The sequence below is a fragment of the Rhinatrema bivittatum genome, chromosome 5 (genome assembly GCF_901001135.1).
Source record: "Rhinatrema bivittatum chromosome 5, aRhiBiv1.1, whole genome shotgun sequence".
Lineage (NCBI taxonomy): Eukaryota > Metazoa > Chordata > Amphibia > Gymnophiona > Rhinatrematidae > Rhinatrema > Rhinatrema bivittatum.
The window spans coordinates 125,684,362-125,704,679 of NC_042619.1; the positions used below are offsets into that span (position 1 = coordinate 125,684,362).

Below are 20,318 nucleotides of genomic sequence, written 5' to 3' on the forward strand. Positions count from 1 at the left end.
AATTCCCGGGGTTTTTTTTAAGGGTTACGCGTGTAACCCTTTGAAAATCTACCCCTATGTTTTCAAATTTGTTTTAACCATCTTAAAACATTCTTCCTGATGCAAAGCCTGTGGCAATGAGTTCCAGAATGTTGGAGTAGCTATAGAAAAAGATCATTCTCTAGTGGACATAAGGCTTGCCTGCTTCACGAAGAGAATATACAAAAGACCTTTCTGAGCAGATCTTAAATTATACGTTGGCTGAGTTGAGAGAATATTCTCTCTATTCTAAATAAAATCACGCAAATCTTCTGCAACTAAATTAGTCTAATACTAACAGAGGATAAGTTTCAAACAACTCAGTGTGGACACATTTACGCATGTATATGGCACATGAACCCACGTACATTTGCTACTAATTAAAAAAAAATGTATGCACATATATTTTGGGGTAGATTTTAAAACCCCTGTGCGCGTAAATCCTCCCGGATTTATGTGCACAGGGCATAGGCTGCCGGTGCGCGCAAAGCCCCGGGAGGCGCGTAAGTCCCGGGGCTTCGTAAAAGGGGCGGGAGGGGCGTGTCCGGAGCAGGGGCGGTCCGGGGTGGGTCCGGGGGCGTGGCGACGGTTCGGGGGCAGGCCGGGAGGGTGGTCCCGAGTCCCCCAGCACTGCGGCCTGTGCCAGGGGATGCCGGGGCGGCGTGCGCAAGTTACGCCTGCTTCAAGCAGGCGTAACTTGCCCAACAAAGGTAAGGGGGGAGATTTAGGTAGGGCTGGGGGGTGGGGTAGATAGGGGAAGGGAGGGGAAGGTGGGGGGACGCGGAAGGAAAGTTCCCTCTGAGGCCACTCCGAAATCGGAGCGGCCTCAGAGGGATTTGCGTGATTTTTAAGAATAGAGAGGCAGGCTGCACGGCTCGGCGCGCGCAGGTTGCCAATTTTGCGCAGCCTTGCGCGCACCGACCCCGGATTTTATAAGATACGCGTGGCTACGCGCGTATCTTATAAAATCTGGTGTACTTTTGTTCGCGCGCGCGTATGTTTTTAAAATCTACCTCAGCATGTGCAAAAATAAAGTAAGAATTACTCTCATAAAACTCAATTTACATGCAGAAGTCTGTATATTTTATAACATGCACTTGTAATTGAAAGTACCAGTTTTCCAATTCCTCTACCAGTTCATCCACTCCTTCTCCAGATCATAGAGACCCTCCTGGTTCTTAGCCTGAATTCCCCCAAGTTCACCCAGATCTTCCACCCAGCCAGTAATATACAATAAACAAGTTTGATTATGCAAGATAATTAGCAACTGTAGAATTCTGCAAGTAAGTTTCCAAATATATACCGTCTCTTATAAAATTGCAATTTATGTGGGTAACTGTTGGCTCCATCTCAAAATCCCCTACACCACCTTTTTGTTTTTGCATATATATATTTTGCTGAATATCAGCCTCTGAGTTACAAAAAAGGTATAACGAGAGATGTGATGTGATGTGATGTGATGTGAAACTTAAAAGTATGCACATGCTTTTGATGTTTATAAAATAGCAGTTATGCATGCACAGGCTACTTATGCACACAGATGCTAATTTTTACATACGTAAAGCTTTGAAATTTCACATCATAGTGTGTAAGCAGCTATTCTACGACTGTGAAACTAACTGGAAAATAAGCGAAACAAAGTTTATCTATATCTAACAAGAAAAAAAATCACTTAATTACTTAATTTCAATTACTTAAAAACAACAAAGAGTCTATGCTTTTTCCAGCTGGCTGAATATGGCAGCCCCTAAATAACAAACTTCCTGCAGAAAGTTGATATGTGGCCAACTTTCAAAATAAAAGGTCTCACCTCATGGCTATCTCTTCTTCTTTCTTTCTTTCTTCTCTTTCTTTAAACAAACACATCATTAACTTTAATACTTAATTTAAAAAGCTCATTAGTATTTCATCCCTTGCCCCTCATTGGCTCCCTTCAAGCTCTGATGCAAAAATTTACAATAGGCCTTTTTGAATTAAAATGGCTTTTCATGGGAAGTTACTTATAATAAATTTTAGTATCTTCTCCTGTCCAGTAATGTCCACTTGGTGTCTCTTTTGCCCAATTAAATAATACAGCACTGGCCTCCAGCCAAAAGGAAACCCCTGTTAGGATGAGAGATGGTAATAATCATCACCAGTAAGCATGAATGACCTTTCTATTGACTTTCAAAGGAACCTCTGGCATTTGCATTCCTTTTTAACCAACAAAAGAAAGATTTTAAGGAATATTTCAAGTTGCATTCCGTTCCTTGTTGCAGAGGGGGAAAAGTATTTAAGTTCAATTCTAAGTCACTGAATGGTAGATATTCTAAAGAATCCATCTAAGTAATCGGATAAGACTTAACTGGCTAACTAAAAAAGGATATTCAGCAGCACGGCAACGCTACTGAATATCCCTGAATAAATCGCTAGTTAGCCAGATAAATCTTATCTGGCTAATTTTAAACCTGGTATTGAGCAGGTCTAACTTATCCAGTTAATTTATCAGCATTTATCTGGCTAAATTAACCAGATATGTAACTCCTCCCAGAAATGCCCATTTCCTACCCACCACTTAGCTAGATAAATAGTTATTCGGTTAAGTACCTATCCGGATAAGAGCCAACTGCTGAATGGAGCCAGATATTCAGCCACCGCGACTCCGCCAGATAAGTCACCACTTATCCGGTTAAGTGGTGCTGAATATCAGCCTCTGAGTTACAAAAAAGGTATGACGAGAGACATTTATAATTGAAATTCACTGAGCATTCAATAGAGTGTGCTCTCTCTCAGCTCTAATTGCGCTCTTGCGAGAAGGCGAAAGCCTGGAAGACCTGATGAAGCTGTCTCCAGAGGAATTGCTGCTGAGGTGGGCCAACTATCACCTGGAGAATGCGGGCTACAACAAGATCAACAACTTCAGCTCTGACATCAAGGTACAGAAATGTCACCATTTATCCACAGCAAAGTAACTTTAAAAGCAAATTAGGCAGCATTTCAACTAAGGTATATATTCTGCTGAAACATATCAACCCAAATGTAAGGGGTAGTTTGAATAGAAATCAAAATTAGGGATGTGCTCTCATTTGCAAAGTACAGGGAAATAACATACAGGCTGATACAGTACAGTGTGCTCCGGTGGAGCGCACTGTTAGCCCGTGATTGGCCGTGCGTTTTCGACGCGCTAGTTTTACCCCTTATACAGTAAGGGGTAATAGCGCGTCGAAAACACGCGACTAACCCCCCCCCCCCCCGAAACTAATAGCGCCCACAACATGCAAATGCATGTTGATGGGCATGTTAGTTATTCCCGCACCATACAGAAAGTAAAATGTGCAGCCAAGCCGCACATTTTAATTTCTGCCGGCACCGGGAAAGTGTACAGAAAAGCAGAAAAAACTGCTTTTCTGTACACCCTCCGACTTAATTTCATAGCGATATTAAGTTAGAGGCCCCAAAATTTAAAAAAAATTAAAAATTAAAGAAAAAAGAAAAAAGAAAATTAAAAATTGACCCGCAGGTCTGAAGACGGACGCTCAATTTAGCCGGCATCCGTTTTCTGAACCTGTGACTGTCAGCGAGTTTAAGAACCAATGCCGGTAAAATTGAGTGTCGGCTGTCAAACTCGCTAGCAGCTGCTGCTTCTGTCAAAAAGGAGGTGCTAGGGACGCACTAGTGTCCCTAGCACCTCCTTTTACCGCGGGCTCTCATTTAAATGCTTGATCGCACGCCCTGAAGAGTGACCTGGGTGCGCGTTGGGAGAGCGAGCATCGCCTCGGAGCGCCGGCTGATTATTTGTTGTTTCATTTGTGGTTTTAGATTAGAAGTGACCAGTGCTTTTTTTTCCAGGAAGTAAGGTGCCAGGACTCAAATGCAGGGTCATCCTGGGGTGGGGGAGTGAAGTAGGGGAAATCAGGGCAAACATCCAGTATCCTACCCCCCAAGATAGCGCAGCTCATTGCAACTGGCTCATAATTCAATCGCAGCATAATTCCCACAGATAACATGCTTAAGAGAGCAGCGCTTTTATCTGTTGTACCTCCTCTACCACTGTCATGGCATGGGAAAAGCACCAGAGGGGGAAAGAGCTTGAAAGAGAGAGAGAGATACCACTGGTGCTTTTCTCAGATTTAGATTCAGGAAATTTTGTTATGACAAAATCTGTGCATATTTTGCCAAAATAATACATTATCAGTTTAATTTTTAAACAGGCATGCGCACACCCATACATGCACATATTGGCACACAAGTGGAGATGTGCTACAATTTTAAATCGTGTGCGCATATGTTTTAAAATACACCTACCATGCATAAGTATGCACCTAATTTTAAGAGATAGCTTGAGCATACGTACTTTACGTATCTTTCATAGGACTTTGCTGGCTTTTACGTGCATATGTAAGTAGATTTTAAAACATTCTCAAGCAAGGGTCATCCCAGTTTTTACAATTAGTCCACCAGTTTGCCCAGTTAATATCATGGTCTTTAAGACCCCTCTGGTTCTTCATCCTATATGCTCCCCAGTGGACCTAGTCTCCTCATCCTGTCCTGAAGCCCTAAATCTCGAGATCTACAGACTTGTTCCTCATCTGTAACACAGTAAAGTTATGCGGCAAACAAGCTGAAGTGTGTCGCAGTCTTCGGTTTTAAAATGCGAAGTTACGCACATAAGTGTTGGCCTCTCCCCAGGACACCCATACTCCGCTCGTTCCCTGCTTATTTTCCGCCATCTTATTTTTGGCACGCACACAGGAATATATTCACGTACTTTGCAGCTTTTTAAAATTTGCGTTACTCACACAGGGCACACATATGCCTGTATGTGGGATTTTTGCATGAGCAACACTTTTAAAATCTACCTCAAAGTGTTTAAAGGGAGAAAAAAAGAAGAACAAATATCCAGTAGTGCTAATAACAGTAATTAAAATGATAGGATATAGGATGGTCAATAGGATGGACAATCACTAGGTTTTAGTGCTGTCAGGGTATACAGGTCAGGGTATACAGGGCTGGTCAGGGTATTCATGACTGCTGCCCCAACTCTATTGGCCAGTGCCCTGCAGAGAACGGACAAGCAGAGTAGTTACTCTGCTCCCTAATCCAGCCCGTTCCCTCCTGTCATTTTCTAGGTACTGGTATTATGTACCACTATATACCATTAAGTACTAACAGAAGAAAAGTCCCGGAAATCATGCAAAAAATAATGACATGTTGTTTTGTTTTTTCATTGTAAAATGTGCTAAAATTCTTTAGTGCACACTGAAACAAACCAGACAAAATGAAAACAATAATAAGACCAAAATGTTTTCCCTGTAGTCCCCTAAATCCTAAGACGGTAACTTTCAAATCGGCATGGGGGCGCATTTTAGTGCGTGTGCACCAGTGGCCACCTAGGGATGTAGCCATGTTATCAAATAACCTGGGTGTGTGCACATGTGCGCTCAGTTTTAAATAGGCACGAACACAGGCATCCAAATCCAGCTTCTACCGCATAAGTCGGGGAAGTTTAAAAGGAGTATGTGCCTATGCCATTGCCAGTTTCACCAATTTGTCCACTAGTTTGCCCAGTTAAGAGCTAGGTCCTCCAAACTGCTCCTAGTTTAATAGCCTACACTCCCCCCAGTTACCCCAGACCCTTAAAGCCCCTCATGGATGGCTATTTTTTTTTTTTAACTTACACCTCCTCTATAGCCGAAGTATACTTACAAGGCACTTGGCTTGGGGGCACGCCCAGGTACGTTAATATTTGCGTAACATATCTCTTGGCTCTGCTCTGAAATGCCCATGCCCAGCCCAGACGCCACCCCTTTTTCAATTCGAGTGAGATATGCATGTGGCTGGAGATTCGTGCACATTTTCAGCAGCTTTTAAAATTCGGTGGACGCGTACCAGCCCAACTAGCATGTGCATTCCCTAATTATTGAACATGTTGGGCATTTAAAATTCACCTTTTAATCTTCCTCATCAATCCAGTGCTGAACATTTTCCCAGCATCGGTTCGGGGTCCAGGCAGAGACCACAGCATCAGGACCCGGTCTTTGGACCGGATTGCGGTGTTGGGCCGAGGCCCAGGTGTCTGGACCCAGCCTCCTGTTCAAGTCCTGGTGTCAGGCCAGAGTCCAGACCCAGGCCCCTGTGTTGGAACTCGGTTTCCAGACTGGATTGTGGCATCGGGCAAGAGTCTGGACCGCGGCCTTGGCATTGGGACCTGGTCTCCAGACCGGGACCCAGCATTGGGCCTGGGCCTGGACCGTGGTGCTGGATCACTGATGAAGCAGGTAAGTTTTTTCCATTTTGAAGGTTTTGGTCAAGGCCCAGGCATTAGGCCTGTGCCTTGGCAGAGACCCCTGCATTGCAATCGGGCAGTTCCTGTGTTGGGCTGCGGCCTATGCCTAGGCTCAAGCTCCAGTGTCTTTCCCTAGGCCCAACAGATTAATTTTGATTTCAAAACAAAACATAAAAATAACAACAAAATTTTGTCAGATTTTCGATTGTTTTGCTTTAAAAATGAAATTAAATGAAATAGGAAATTTTGTCTAATTTCTTATTTTGTTTCTCCCAAATGCCTATCCCTATTAAACAGTACAGGTGACTGAGAGAGGCAGAGCTCAGTTCCAATGCAGACAGAGTAGGGCAGAGCTGGAGAGTACAGGGAGGGGATGGGGCTTGATTTGCATACTGGTGATGCAGGTGCAAGGCAACTTTCCTCTTTATTATAGTTAGATGTTCTGTTTTGGTTTTAACTTTTTTCTGTTTTCTTGATTTACAATAGGACTGCAAAGCTTATTACTACCTGCTTAACGAGGTTGCCCCAAAGGGAGAGGAAGATGGAATTCCTGCCATTGCTATTGACATGACAGGACTAAGGGTAAGAACTGAGTAACTGAGGACTTGATTTACTCAAAATTTGGACTTTAGATAATTTGTGTTGGAAAGATATTAGTCAACCTTGACAAATACAACTATTCAAATCCCATGTTTAAGGATACCATGGCTGAAACTGGTCCTGTGGTACAGGGAATTTAGATTCAGCTTTCCCATCTATTGCAGCTGGCCAGGCCTGGGTGCACCACAGAGGTAGTGCCCTCAGACCCAGAAAAGCAGGAAAGACAGTTGCCTCTACTTTGATGTCCGCTGTCAGCTAATGAGTCTTTCCTGCCCCCAGGCCAGCAAACATATCTTCTTGAGCCTTCTGGAAAGAATGGTGTAAAGATGATAGGTTTAAAGGGATGACAATTTTTTAAAAACTATAGCTAGGCTGGTCTACCAGCTTAATGACTTCTGCAGTGCACTGCCATGCAGAGGACCTGGATTTGATTTCTGGGTCAGGTCTTCCACTTCTTGTGCTGGTTAGAGCGGGGGATCTGCAGAAGCAGCATTCAGTCACTGAGAGAAGGAAGTCCCAGTCATCATGTAACAGTGACAGATATAGGACCAGGCCCGGCATGACCGGGTGTGCACATGGGGCAGCACCCCGGGGAGAGCGGCGGCAGCAGGTGAGGCCACGGGGTCGCTGGTGGAGCTCAACTCGCCGGCGTCCAAAAATGAAGAAAGGCCGTGGCAGTTTCCGCTTTTAGCTTATGCGCGTGTGCACAGCTTTCCGGCTCCCACCCCCCACCCCTTTGCAGAAAGGCTGGCAGTGAGGCCTAAGAAAAAGATAGCACACGGGGCCATGGTGGAGCCCATCCTACCATGGCCTGGAGAAAGGAAGCCGCGCACGCATGTGTATGTGTGTGTGTGTGTGTGTGTGTGTGTGAGAACATGTGTGCGAGTGTCTATGTGCATGTGTCTGTGTGAGAGCTTAAGTGTGTGTCTGTGTCAGAGCTTGAATGTATGTGTTAGAGCTTGTGTTCATGTGTATGTGTATGTGTCTGTGTCTATGTGAGAGCACTGTGTGTGTCAGAGCTTGTGTTCATTTGTATGTGTGTGTGTGTGTCTGTGTGAGAGCCTGCATACAAGTATGTATGTGTGTGTGTGTCTGTGTGTGCCTGTGAGAGCCTATGTATTACATATAGGTTCTCACAGGCATGCTCACATATACACATAATTGCCCAAATTTCCAAAGACCTGCGCACATAAAATACAGGTTTTACGCAATGGCTGAGCCTTGTGCGCACTACGCGCACAAGTCCCGGGCCTCTCTAGGGGGTGGGCTGGGGGTGGGGTGTGGACGGGGAGGGGCGGGGTGGTAAGCAGGTCAGGACAGCGCCATTGTATCCCTAACCCCCTGCCTAATCTTCCTTCTCCTTCCCCTCTTCACCTTGTCACCTAACACCTACCTATCTATCCCAATATTTTTTTATTTTTCTACTTTCTGCTCCTCTGGAGCAAACAATGTGTGTGTATGTGTGAATATAAAGTTTGTGTGGCCCTACCTCCCCAATCCACAACAATCTCAAGGTGAATGGAAATCAAAAGATCCCAGGTATGGAGAGCAGGAGATTTTTAAATCCTTATTAAATCCTTATTAGTAATTTTTAAAACTATTAGACATATTTTAATTATTGGATTTTTTTTATTCATCAGATGTTTTAAAACTTTTATTGTTGGTTTGGGAAATTTTGGATATTCTATTTGTTAACTGGTTTGAAATATTTATTCTTTTTATGACTATGATTTTACTATTATGATTGATATTTTTTTATTTTTTTATTTTATTTTTTAATGTTTTATGAAGAATGGTAATGTTTCTGTTTTTCTATTGTTGGTCTGCTTATAGAGGCTGGCTTGTTTTGGGTTCTAGTTCAGTTCTTCTTAACACATTTCTATTTACTATCTTGTTTCTTTATTCTGTATTTGATCAGGGTCTGTCTATGTTCTCCATGTGTGACCCAAGGTGAGGTATTCTGCTATCATATAATTTATCTATAGTGATCTATAGCAGTCTGATTTGTTCTGTTTTCCTAATAGGAAGTATATTGGTGTTCTAGGGCCTGATGTAATATGTACAGTGTTACCTTTTCATAGATAAGGTTGTTACTGTTTGAATGCTATCAGTTAGGGTTGTTGTGATTTGGGAGACATATATCAAGTGAGGTTTTGATATGGGAGGAATACGACAAGGGAGGTTATCAAATTTGCAGATGATGCAAAATTACTCAGACTAGTTAAATCACAAGCGGATTGTGATACATTGCAGGAGGACTTTGTGAGACTGGAAGATTGGGCATCCAAATGGCAGATGAAATTTAATGTGGACAAGTGCAAGATGTTGCATATAGGGAAAAATAATCCTTGCTGTAGTTACATGATGTTAAGTTCCATATTAGGAACTACCACCCAGGAAAAAGATCTAGGCATCATAGTGGATAATACTTTGAAATCGTTGGTTCAGTGTGCTGCAGCAGTCAAAAAAGCAAACAGAATGTTAGGAATTATTAAGAAGGGAATGGTTAACAAAACGGAAAATGTCATAATGCCTCTGTATCGCTCCATGGTGAGGCCGCACCTTGAATACTGTGTACAATTCTGGTCGCCGCATCTCAAAAAAGATATAGTTGCGATGGAGAAAGTACAGAGAAGGACGTCCAAAATGATAAAGAGGATGGAACAGCTCCCCTATGAGGAAAGGCTGAAAAGGTTAGGTCTGTTCAGCTTGGAGAAGAGATGGCTGAGGGGAATATGAGAGAGGTCTTTAAAATAATGAGAGGTCTTGAACGAGTAGATGTGAATCGGTTATTTACTGTTTCAGATAATAGAAGGACTAGGGGGCACTCCATGAAGTTAGCAAGTAGCACATTTGAGACCAATCAGAGAAAATTATTTTTCACTCAACGCATAATTAAGCTCTGGAATTTGTTGCCAGAGGATGTGTTTAGTGCAGTTAGTGTAGCTGGGTTTAAAAAAGGTTTGGATAAGTTCTTGGAGGAGAAGTCCATTAACTGCTATTAATCAAGTTGACTTAAGGAATGGCCTCTGCTATTACTGGCATCAGTATTTATTTATTTTATTTGTCGTGTTGTGTATACCGTCATTCGGTTTTGCCATCAGAACGGTTTACATCGTTTGGTTAGTGTGTTACATAATATAACAGCGTAGCATAGGATCTTCTTAGTGTTTGGGTAATTGCCAGGTTCTTGTGGCCTGGTTTGGCCTCTGTTGGAAACAGGATGCTGGGCTTGATGGACCCTTGGTCTGACCCAGCATGGCAATTTCTTATGTTCTTATGGTTTTCTGAGGGCCAAGCCCATACCCAACCACATTATAAAAAATGTAATTCCATAGGAGTTCCAAGTGTCTTTTTTGCAGGATTTTCTGATTGGCACCACAGCAGTACATGTAAATCATGCATGTTATGAGTGATAGTCTGTCTTAGAATACTGTACTTTTGAATGTTTTTTCATATAAAATCTTTATAAATGCATAATTGAATCATGTGTGTGTGTCTGTAGAGGGTGCATGTACAATGCTGTAAGGTTTACTTAGGATACCTAATACCCTTCCCTTGACCATGGATTCCGTTTGGGGGGTGTCAGTTTTTAAAAATATAAATTGCTGTAGGAAGCTGGGCTTTGTTTGATGGGCATGGGATAGAGACTGAATGATGCAGGGGTGGGGAGTGGGGCAGCACAGTAATTGTTCGCACAGGGCAGCAAAAAAGCTAGCACCGGCTTTATATAGGACCCATGATTGCAGTGTTCCAGAAGAAGCTCTGGTGCATGGCTTCCAACCAAGGACTGTCTCTGAGATAATTGGTCTAGAAGAGCTAGTAGGAGGTACAAATTAGGGTAAAAAAACCAAACAAACCTGGGTGGTTGTGAACGAAGACTCATGGTGCCAGATCCGAGTCCCTCAGGTCCAAGTCAGCTGGAAGCTCAAAGGAGCAGGAAGAAACTGCCAGGTTCCTTCCATTTCCCTCCTCCCCCCACCCCCCCCCCCCCCCCCCCCCCAAAAAAAAAGACCCCTATACTGTAGCTCAAAGTACCTACAAATCTTTGAAAAAGAAAATACATTCTATTTACACAGGTTTGAAGACTGTCTCCACAAAGTATATCATTATCCTCATTACATAGAAACATGACAACAGAAAAATAATGTATGGCCCATCTAGTCTGCCCATCCAGTTCAATTAATTTAGCTTTATAATTCCCATCACTTGCTTAGAGATCCCCTGTATTTATCCCATGCTTTCTTGAATTCAAATCCTGTTTTTGTCTCCACCACTTCCACTGGGAGGCTGTTCCACCCATCTACCATACCCTCTGTAAAGAAATATTTCCTAAGATTACTCATGAGTCTATCCTCTTTCAACCTGATCACATGATCCCTTGTTCTACAGCCTCCTTTCTGTTAAAAGAGGCTCTCCTCCTGTGCATGGAAACCTTTGAGATCTTTGGATGTCTCTATCATATCTCTCCTATCTCGCCTTTCCTCCAGAGTGTACTGTTTAGATCTTTATGTCTATCCTCATGTGCTTTAGAACAAAGACCACTGACCATTTTAGTAGCCGCCTTCTGGACCAACTCCATCCTATTTATATCCTTTTGAAGGTGCCATCTCCAGAATTGTGCACAGTATTCCAAGTGAGATCTTACTAGGAACCTGTACAGGCGCAATTATCACCTCCCTTTTTCTGCTGATCATTCCTCTCCTTATTCAGCCAAGCATCGTCCTTGTTTTTACCGTCGCCTTATCCACCTGTTTGGCCAACCTAAGATCATTAGCTACAATTACTCCCAGATCTAGCTCTTCCTTTGTACTTAGATGAATTTCAGCTCCAATATTGTACTTTTCCCTTGCATTTTTGCATCCTAAATGCATTACTCTGATTTTTATAGCATTAAATCTTAGCTGCCAGACCTTAAACCATTCCCTGAGCTTCGCTAGAACCCTCCTCATGTTTTCCACACCTTCCTGGCTGTCCACCCTGTTACAGATTTTGATATCATTGGCATAAAGACAACCCTTTCCCGACAATCCGTCACAAAAATGTTGAAAAGAACCAGTCCATGGACCGGCCCATGAGTCAGTCATTTTAGTTTTCATTTCAAGGGCATTCAATTTGGAGTTGATTTTAAGACCCGCGCGTGGTTCCCGGCACGCACATGTTCTAAAATCTGATTGTGGCGCACATGTGCGGGCGGCCCGTAACTCACCCGCACAGGAGTGGGATTTTAGCAAAATACGTGTGGCGATGCAATCCGACCTCCCCCAGTTTCCTTAATTGGAGTGGACTGGGAGGGAACTTTCCTATCCCTAACCCTACACTTCCTACCTCTTCCCTTCTCCTCCCTGTCCCCTAACCTAACCCTACCTATCCCTAATTTTTTTGTTTTAAAACTTACTGCTCCCTGGGAGCAGAAGTAATCTCTGTGCGTTGGCAGACTGCCGGCATGCACCTCCTCCGCTGTCCCAGTCCACCCCCCTCCCTGCCCAGACCATGTCCTCCCAGTCCGGCCCCTTTTGCAGGGCCCAGCACTTCGGCATGCAACGGGGGTTACGAGTGTGGCCGGGCCTGTTCTAAAATGCGCGTGGCACGCACAAAGCCCAGCCACGCGCGTAACTCCCGTTTTTTATGCGCATGGCCCTTTTAAAATCAGGCGGTTTATTTATAAGTTTTATGTGCAGAATCGTGTCAGCCTTGCTGAAATCCAAGTACATTACGTTTGGCACTCTCCCTTGATCTAATTCTTTAGTCACCTAATCAAAGAACTTGATCAGATTTTCTTATGTTCTTCTTATTTGCCTGACAAGTTTTCTCTCTGGTAAAACCATGCTGCTTTGGATCTTGCAATCCATTGTATTCCAAAAACTGCACTATCCTCAGTTTTAGCAGCAATTCCATTTTGATCACCAAAGAGCTCAGACTAACCGGTCTGTAGTTCCTAGCCTCCTCCTTACTTCCATTTTTATGAATAAGAACCTAATCCACCCTTTTCCAGCCCTCTGACACTACTCCAGACTCTAAAGAAGCATTGAAAATTTCAGCCAGTAGAGCTGCCAGGACACTCTAAGTTACCCTTGGATATATCCCAACCGGCCCCATTGCCTTATCTACTTTGATGGTAACTTTCAAACTGGTGCTTGCACACGTTTGCGCACATCTGTCGGCCCATGCTCAGGTATGTGGCCATTTTATAAAATACTTGTGCATATGTGCATGTTATAAAATAGCCTGGCCACATGCACACATACGCCAAATTTTAAATGTTCGTGCAAATCCCACTTCTACCGCGTAAATTGGGGAATTTTAAAAGGGGTGTGCTGTTGCCATTCCCAGGTTTATTTATTTATTTTATTTAAAAATTCTTCTATACCGTCGTTAAGTTAGATAACCATCACAATGGTTTACAGTAAGACACGATAATAAAAGGAGTGGTATAGATTTGTTATGGCCACCGGTGGCGGCAAGTCGCGACCGGGGCCGGCCACTCACCAGGGCGGCAGACCGCTCCGCTCGCGGTAACCGCGTGGCTTCGGCTAGTTGTTCCGCGGTGGTCCCAGCTGCCTCACCATCATGGCCGCGGCGTCAGCTGCCTTTCCCGTTTGTGTTTGGCTCCTCCCACCGCTAGGTTCTCCTAGAGCCGCGCGTGCGCGGCAGAAGATACTCTTAAAGGAGCCACTACAGGAAATAGAGTGGCTCCTTCCTGCAAGCTCCAGCTGGGTGACAGTACCTTGCCTTGGCTTCTTGGCTCCTGGTTGTTCCTGTGCTTGTTTCCTGTGCCTAATCCTCTGTATCTGATCCCTGACCGGCTGAGGAGTGTTCTCTGGCTCTCGACCCCTGGACCGGCTGAGGAGTGTTCTCTGGCTCTCGACCCCTGGACCGGCTGAGGTGTGTTCTCTGGCTCTCGACCCCTGGACCGTCTAAGGAGTCCCCGAGATTCTGTTGTCTGGACTTCTCATATCTCTGATCCTACAACCTGCTGGAGGCGCCAGCTCAGCTCTACTTCCACGACCCGTTGGAGACGTCTTCTTCTGATCCCACGACCTGCTGGAGGCGCCAGCCATCTGGACCACACGACCTGCAGGAGGCGCCTGCATCCAGATTTCCTGATCTCCCCTCTAGTAAGAACCCTAGACTTGGCCTCGCCTTCCAGCGATTGGGCGTACATTCTTCGCTGGACCAAGGGTTCACATCCCGAAGCAGAACAAGATTACAACTTAATCATGTGCCATCATAGTACGGTAACATTTTAATACAATAAACTATGTGTGAAAGTTAAGCTTGTATTGGGACCAAATTAGGCGGTTTACCAGTTCATCCCCAATTCAATCAGTTAAGAGAGAGGTCCTCCAACCCTAGCCTTCACTCCCTCCAGTTAGCCCTGATCCTTAAAACCCGCAGATCTGCTTAGTTTTCTTTAAATTTTAACTTCCATGGCATCCACAGCAGAAGTAAAGTTATGCAGCAGGGACCTTGGTGCACGCTGGGTCACATCAGTATTTATAAGCACATCTTAGGGTCATGCCTTGAAATGCCCATGCTGTACCCAGACCATGCCCATGACCCCATTTTGAAAACTTTCTAGATGTACACGCTGTGGGAGATTTGTACATATCTCAGCGGCTTTTAAAATCCGCTCTATGCATGCAAGCCCAATTTCTTTGCGCATCCCCTAATTAATGGTTAAAATTCACCGCTTTAGTTTTAGTTAGCTCCTCACAAACAAACTGTTCTGAAAATCGATTGATGTTTACCTCACGTTTTATCTTATTTGTGTTCATTTTATGTAGTCCTGCTCCAGGCCCTTCCACAGTGAACACCAAACAGAAATATTTCTTAAGTAATTTGTATCTCTACAAGAATATCGGTATAGAAAAAATATAAATAAATAAATAAATAATTTAGCTTTTTCCTCATCAGCCTCTACATATTCTATTCTTTCTTTCTAAAGCTAAGTAGAAAAAATTCCTATGAAACAAAAAAGCAATGCAAAAAGCCCCTTTTTAAAAAAAGAAAAGAACAAAAAGCTATTAATAAAATATATACCCCTTCAAAGTAAGATCTCTGTAGTTGAATTTAGCCACAAAATGTACTTGTTGTAGTTCACCTATCCCAATATGCATGACCCTTATTGTCCCTTCTCTAATATTTTTTGAAGGACTTGGGTTGCAGTATGCCCTCCCAGATACACATACCTTTCGGAAATAGTTGAAAGGCTTACTCTTTTCTCAAGTTTTTGGACAAGTAAATATTAAGTAATAGGGTGTGAGACAAGGCCTTAGGTTAGTTCTCTAAGCCAGATACTATTTTTATATGCAAGACATTGTGGACATGCTTTAAGCTTGTCTTGTTTGTCGCACATCTTTTGGCAAAGCAATTGTTTGTTGGTCTAGTTCTGTCTGTGTTCAAATTATGAAACTTTTTATGTTCCCCAACTAGAATAAATATGGGACTTGCATGCTCATCTATCCAGGATGATAGAGAACCAATGAGGAAGGCAATTAAAACTGACTTGGAAAAAGAGTAATGTTCTACATGCTGTCAAGTCTCTATGGCTGGCAGTTGGGATATATCCTTAGGAATGTAAACTTGAAAAACTGGGCAGATAAGATGAGCTAATGGATCTTTATTTGCCATCATCTACTATGTTATTGTATACAGAGTGTATACATAGTGTTTCTCAATATGTCATCAGCAGGAACTGAGTGGAGGAAACACACAAAACATATTGTCAACTGTGATGTGAACTCAAACTAAAGGCAAGAAGTTTGAAATGCTTGTCGTCCACACCTCAGTTCTGTACTGACTTTTTAACTATGTTGTAACACATTTACATGAACTAGCTCCATAGGAATCAATAAAGAAACAAGTATCAAATACAAAATATAAATCTTTCATTTATTTTGCAAAAGCACTTTTATATTTATAAGGAAAGAACATAAGAACATAAGAACATAAGAAATTGCCATGCTGGGTCAGACCAAGGGTCCATCAAGCCCAGCATCCTGTTTCCAACAGAGGCCAAACCAGGCCACAAGAACCTGGCAATTACCCAAACACCTAGAAGATCCCATGCTACTGATGCAATTAATAGCAGTGACTATTCCCTAAGTAAACTTGATTAATAGCAGTTAATGGACTTCTCTTCCAAGAACTTATCCAAACCTTTTTTGAACCCAGCTACACTAACTGCACTAACCACATCCTCTGGCAACAAATTCCAGAGATTTATTGTGCGTTGAGTGAAAAAGAATTTTCTCCGATTAGTCTTAAATGTGCTACTTGCTAACTTCATGGAATGCCCCCTAGTCCTTCTATTATTCGAAAGTGTAAATAACCGAGTCACATCTACTCGTTCAAGACCTCTCATGATCTTAAAGACCTCTATGATATCCCCCCTCAGCCGTCTCTTCTCCAAGCTGAACAGCCCTAACCTCTTCAGCCTTTCCTCATAGGGGAGCTGTTCCATCCCCTTTATCATTTTGGTTGCCCTTCTCTGTACCTTCTCCATTGCAACTATATCTTTTTTGAGATACGGCGACCAGAATTGTACACAGTATTCAAGGTGTGGTCTCACCATGGAGCGATATAGAGGCATTATGACATTTTCCGTTTTATTAACCATTCCCTTCCTAATAATTCCTAACACTTTATTTGCTTTTTTGACTGCTGCAGCACACTGAGCTGACGATTTCAATGTATTATCTACTATGACGCCTAGATCTCTTTCTTGGGTGGTAGCTCCTAATATGGAACCTAACATCGTGTAACTACAGCTAGGGTTATTTTTCCCTATATGCAAAAGTGCCAAAATTGTATTGGAAGAGATAGGAAATGTCTCCTGCTGAATTCAGAGATAACCCATCATGCACATTGCATATTTTGGAAAGTATCCGCATCAGAACGCATACAGTGTAGTAGTACACACAGTGAAAGTGGGTTTTGTAAGAGATAAAATATGCACAAAATAAGTCCTCTAGTGGACCAATTGGCATTATTGTAGAATTATTAGCTTTTGAAAATTGCTACAATGAATATTATTGAATTGTCAACTTGTTTAACCCAAACTAAGTGCACTTAACAGGGGTAAATGGACTTCTGAAAATTGCTATGATAGCATGTTACCTTTATATTTTCCTTTGAAAATGACCTTGTTAGCATCCTTGTGTGAGGTACACCACTTCAAAGACTGTGCAGGCCCAACTTCCAAGGAGGGTCCTGGACTGGTATACCAGGATTCAAGGAAAAGAAATAAGGTAAGACTAAATTTTTCCTTCCTTATCATTCTGCAACACCAGTCTGGATGGGAACTACCTAAGTACAATTAATCTTGGAGGGAGGCAGTTAGAGCTACCCTCAGAACCCAGCTCCAAAGGCTGTGTCCTCTTTTGTATGAGTATCTAGACTGAAATGTTTAGTGAAAGAATGTCAGGAAGATCAATTGACTGCCTTACAAATATTCTCCAAGATAAGAGTTAAAGCTCCACCCAAGAAGAAATTTGAGCTTTTGCTGAGATTACCTGAAGGACCTCTGAAGACTGCCAACCTTGCAATAAATAAGCTGAACCAATTTATTATTTTTTTAAAACCATCAAGCCAAAGAGGCTTAGAAGCTTTGTTGTTCCTACAAAACAATGTCAGATTTTCAAGAAAAGGATTAAATACTACTAAATACTTAAGATGAGCTTAGACATGCAATAACCAGAGTGACCTCTCTTTACTATGACACTCCCCTCTTGTGAACATTAGTAGAGATAGTGTCTGATTTAAGTGGAACACAGAAACCAGTTTAGGTAAAAAGGACTAGTCTACCAGGCACTGAAAACAATTCTGCAAGATAAGACTTGTAATTCAGAATTACCTCTAGGTGAACAAATGGACAATAGAAAAATTGTCGTCAGCGATACATCATACAGAAAAGCACTGCTAAGATGCTAGTACAGTGATCCCACTAGAGCTTTGAGAACCAAATTAAGGTCCCATCAAGGAAACATGGACTTAAAAGGACATTGAAGATGTTATAACCCTAGGTGGAAATCAATAAAAATCTGAGCAAAAAATTATGAAACTCCCTGATCTGTACCTCTATATCAGGAGCTGGTAGGTAGCCACTTGAAACTTGAGAGAAATTTGGGATCAAACCTGGATGCAACCCTTTCTGAAAGAAGGCCAAAATGTTGGAAGTATCCCATTGCCTCAGTGATACATATCACACCTTGCATCGTGCTTCAAACAGATGCTAGACCACATAAGAAAGCAAAATGGCATTATTAAGGACCTTTAAAAGGGTAAATTTTATCAAGAGAAAATATTCCTTATTATGCAATCATACATTCTTGCAAGTTCATGTTAGGTCCATGTGTACAGGTTTCCTTCTAAAACAGCGTTTCTGAACTTTTACAAGCCCAGGGAACCAACATTAACCAAAATGTGATGTGGCACACTAACCTCCATGGAACAGGACTCATGTGACCAAAAGAAGAGCTTCAGAAGCATTGAAAGCTCAATCAGTCTCTCTTCCAAACTTTAAAATAAAGGAAAGAGAGGAGAAGTGTTACATTTGCTAGTTACTGCACTAAGGCCATGGACCCCCGCACTCACCCTTGCCTCTGGGGTTCACTGAACTGTCCACTTCCACGGCATGGACTTTCCCCATGCCTGCCTGCATCCCCCATGCCAGCCACCTCTGTGCAGCTTCCAGTTTCTTGTTCCTGTCTCCTGTGAGTCTGTTGTGGCAGCCCTGTCTTGTCTCCTTCGTAGTCAGTCTTGTCTTGTGGTCCCTCTCCTCATCAGTGTCTCCCCTTTGCTCTTCTGCCTGTTTTTCTACTTGTTTGGACTTCAGGCTTTTGACACTTGCCTTGGACTTGACTCTGCTTGCTTTCTGCCTGCCTCTGACCACTGCCTGGACATTGAGTCTGACCTCGCTAGCTGATTTCCACCTGGTTCGCCTCCTGGCTGAGTACCTTCCACTGCTGCCAGGATCCAACCGCTCAGCTGGGCCACCTGCTCACTGCCTCTGCTTGGATCCTGCCTTCTCTTGGGATCTAGCCTGCAATATCTTCAGCTCCACAACTTGTCACAGAGGCCCACACTTAAGACCAGCCGGCTCCTGGCACCCGAGGGCTCAACCTAAGGGGAACGTGGGCTGGTATTGGTGAAGCTCCTGTTGGGTCTCTGCCTCAGTCTGCTCCTCCAGCTGATGGTGGGGACCTGCAGTGCTCCTCCTCGCAGGTAGTGCCAACTCCCCCTCAGTCCAAGGAGTCAAGGAGAAAATGCCTCCCCCTCAGTCCAAGGAGTCAAGGAGTAAATGCCTCCCTGTCAGTTCACATTGTGGCATTGTCAGAGGGAATCCAGCTGCCATTTTTTCACCAAGGACAAGAGATGCAGAGAAGGTAATTCAACAAAACCAGTTTGAAGGCCCTGGTTTCTACCTTGTTAATGGACCAGAAGCCCTCCTCCTGTGACCAAAGCCCCCTGAAAAACCTGGTCCTGGTAGTTGGCTCCTCATCCCAACAATCTTGTATCTGTTTTAAAGAGCACCCATTCAGGAGGTTCTAGACTCATTTTTCTAAGCAAGCGCAGAGGCGTTGACTCCCAAGAGAAGTTTTACCTCCATGAAAAGGAAGACAAACTTCATAGTCCTGAAACTGAAGGGACCAGTGAGACAGATAGAAAAATCCCAGGCATTCTGTAGACTGGGAAGAAACAGCTTGCTCTTGGCAAAGTTGATTACCCAGCTCAAGCCTTCTAAACTTGCATAACGCTGTTGGGCACCATAAAGGTCTTCCTGGTGGGATTTGTTCTGTTAAGCAATCGTCAATGTTTGGACAAACCATAACCCATTCCTTTCATAAGAAAACTCCCACTACTAACAGGGAAAGGTTCTTGGAGCCATGGTGAGATCAAAATGGAAGTGTCTTGAACTGAAAGTGCTTTTTCAAGATGAAAAAAAAATGGAGGAACCTATGATGATTTTCCCAGATCAGCCTCCGAAAGATTCAGAGATGAGAGAAACTTGCCCTGCCACATAATCACTAACATGGACTAGAGGATTTCCATACTGAAATGGAACATGCAAAGGCTGCTGTTTTTAGTTTTAAAATGAGTATGGATCTGTAGGAGTTCTCCTTCTTTAAGATCACAAAATAAATGAAATACTGACCATGCTCGTGTGCTTCACGTGAAACTGGAACCACTACTGGCAGGTGAGGAAGCTACTTGAGAACAATAAGAACAGCTATCCTCTCATTAGGTGAAACATATAGAGAGACCATTTAGGCACCAAGATCTGAAGTAGTAAGAACTAGAGTGAACCATGAAAATATGTTTATTTATATTCTGCTTTTTCAGGCACTTCAAAGTGGATTACATTCAGGTACTATAGGTATTTCTCTGTCCCCAGAGAGCTCAAAATTTAAGTTTTTACCTTAGGCCAGGG

At 43.1% G+C, this 20,318-nt stretch overlaps 1 protein-coding gene across 2 annotated transcripts in view; it reads left to right on the plus strand.

Annotated features, from left to right (window-relative positions):
- The window catches only part of LCP1 (lymphocyte cytosolic protein 1), a 174,792-nt gene that overhangs the window by 106,599 nt on the left and 47,875 nt on the right, over positions 1-20,318 (plus strand). For both annotated transcript variants that reach the window (XM_029602887.1, XM_029602888.1), the window contains 2 exons: positions 2,791-2,933; positions 6,770-6,865. In XM_029602887.1, coding sequence (XP_029458747.1) covers positions 2,791-2,933; positions 6,770-6,865 — 239 coding nt within the window. The remainder of the gene's footprint in view (positions 1-2,790; positions 2,934-6,769; positions 6,866-20,318) is intronic.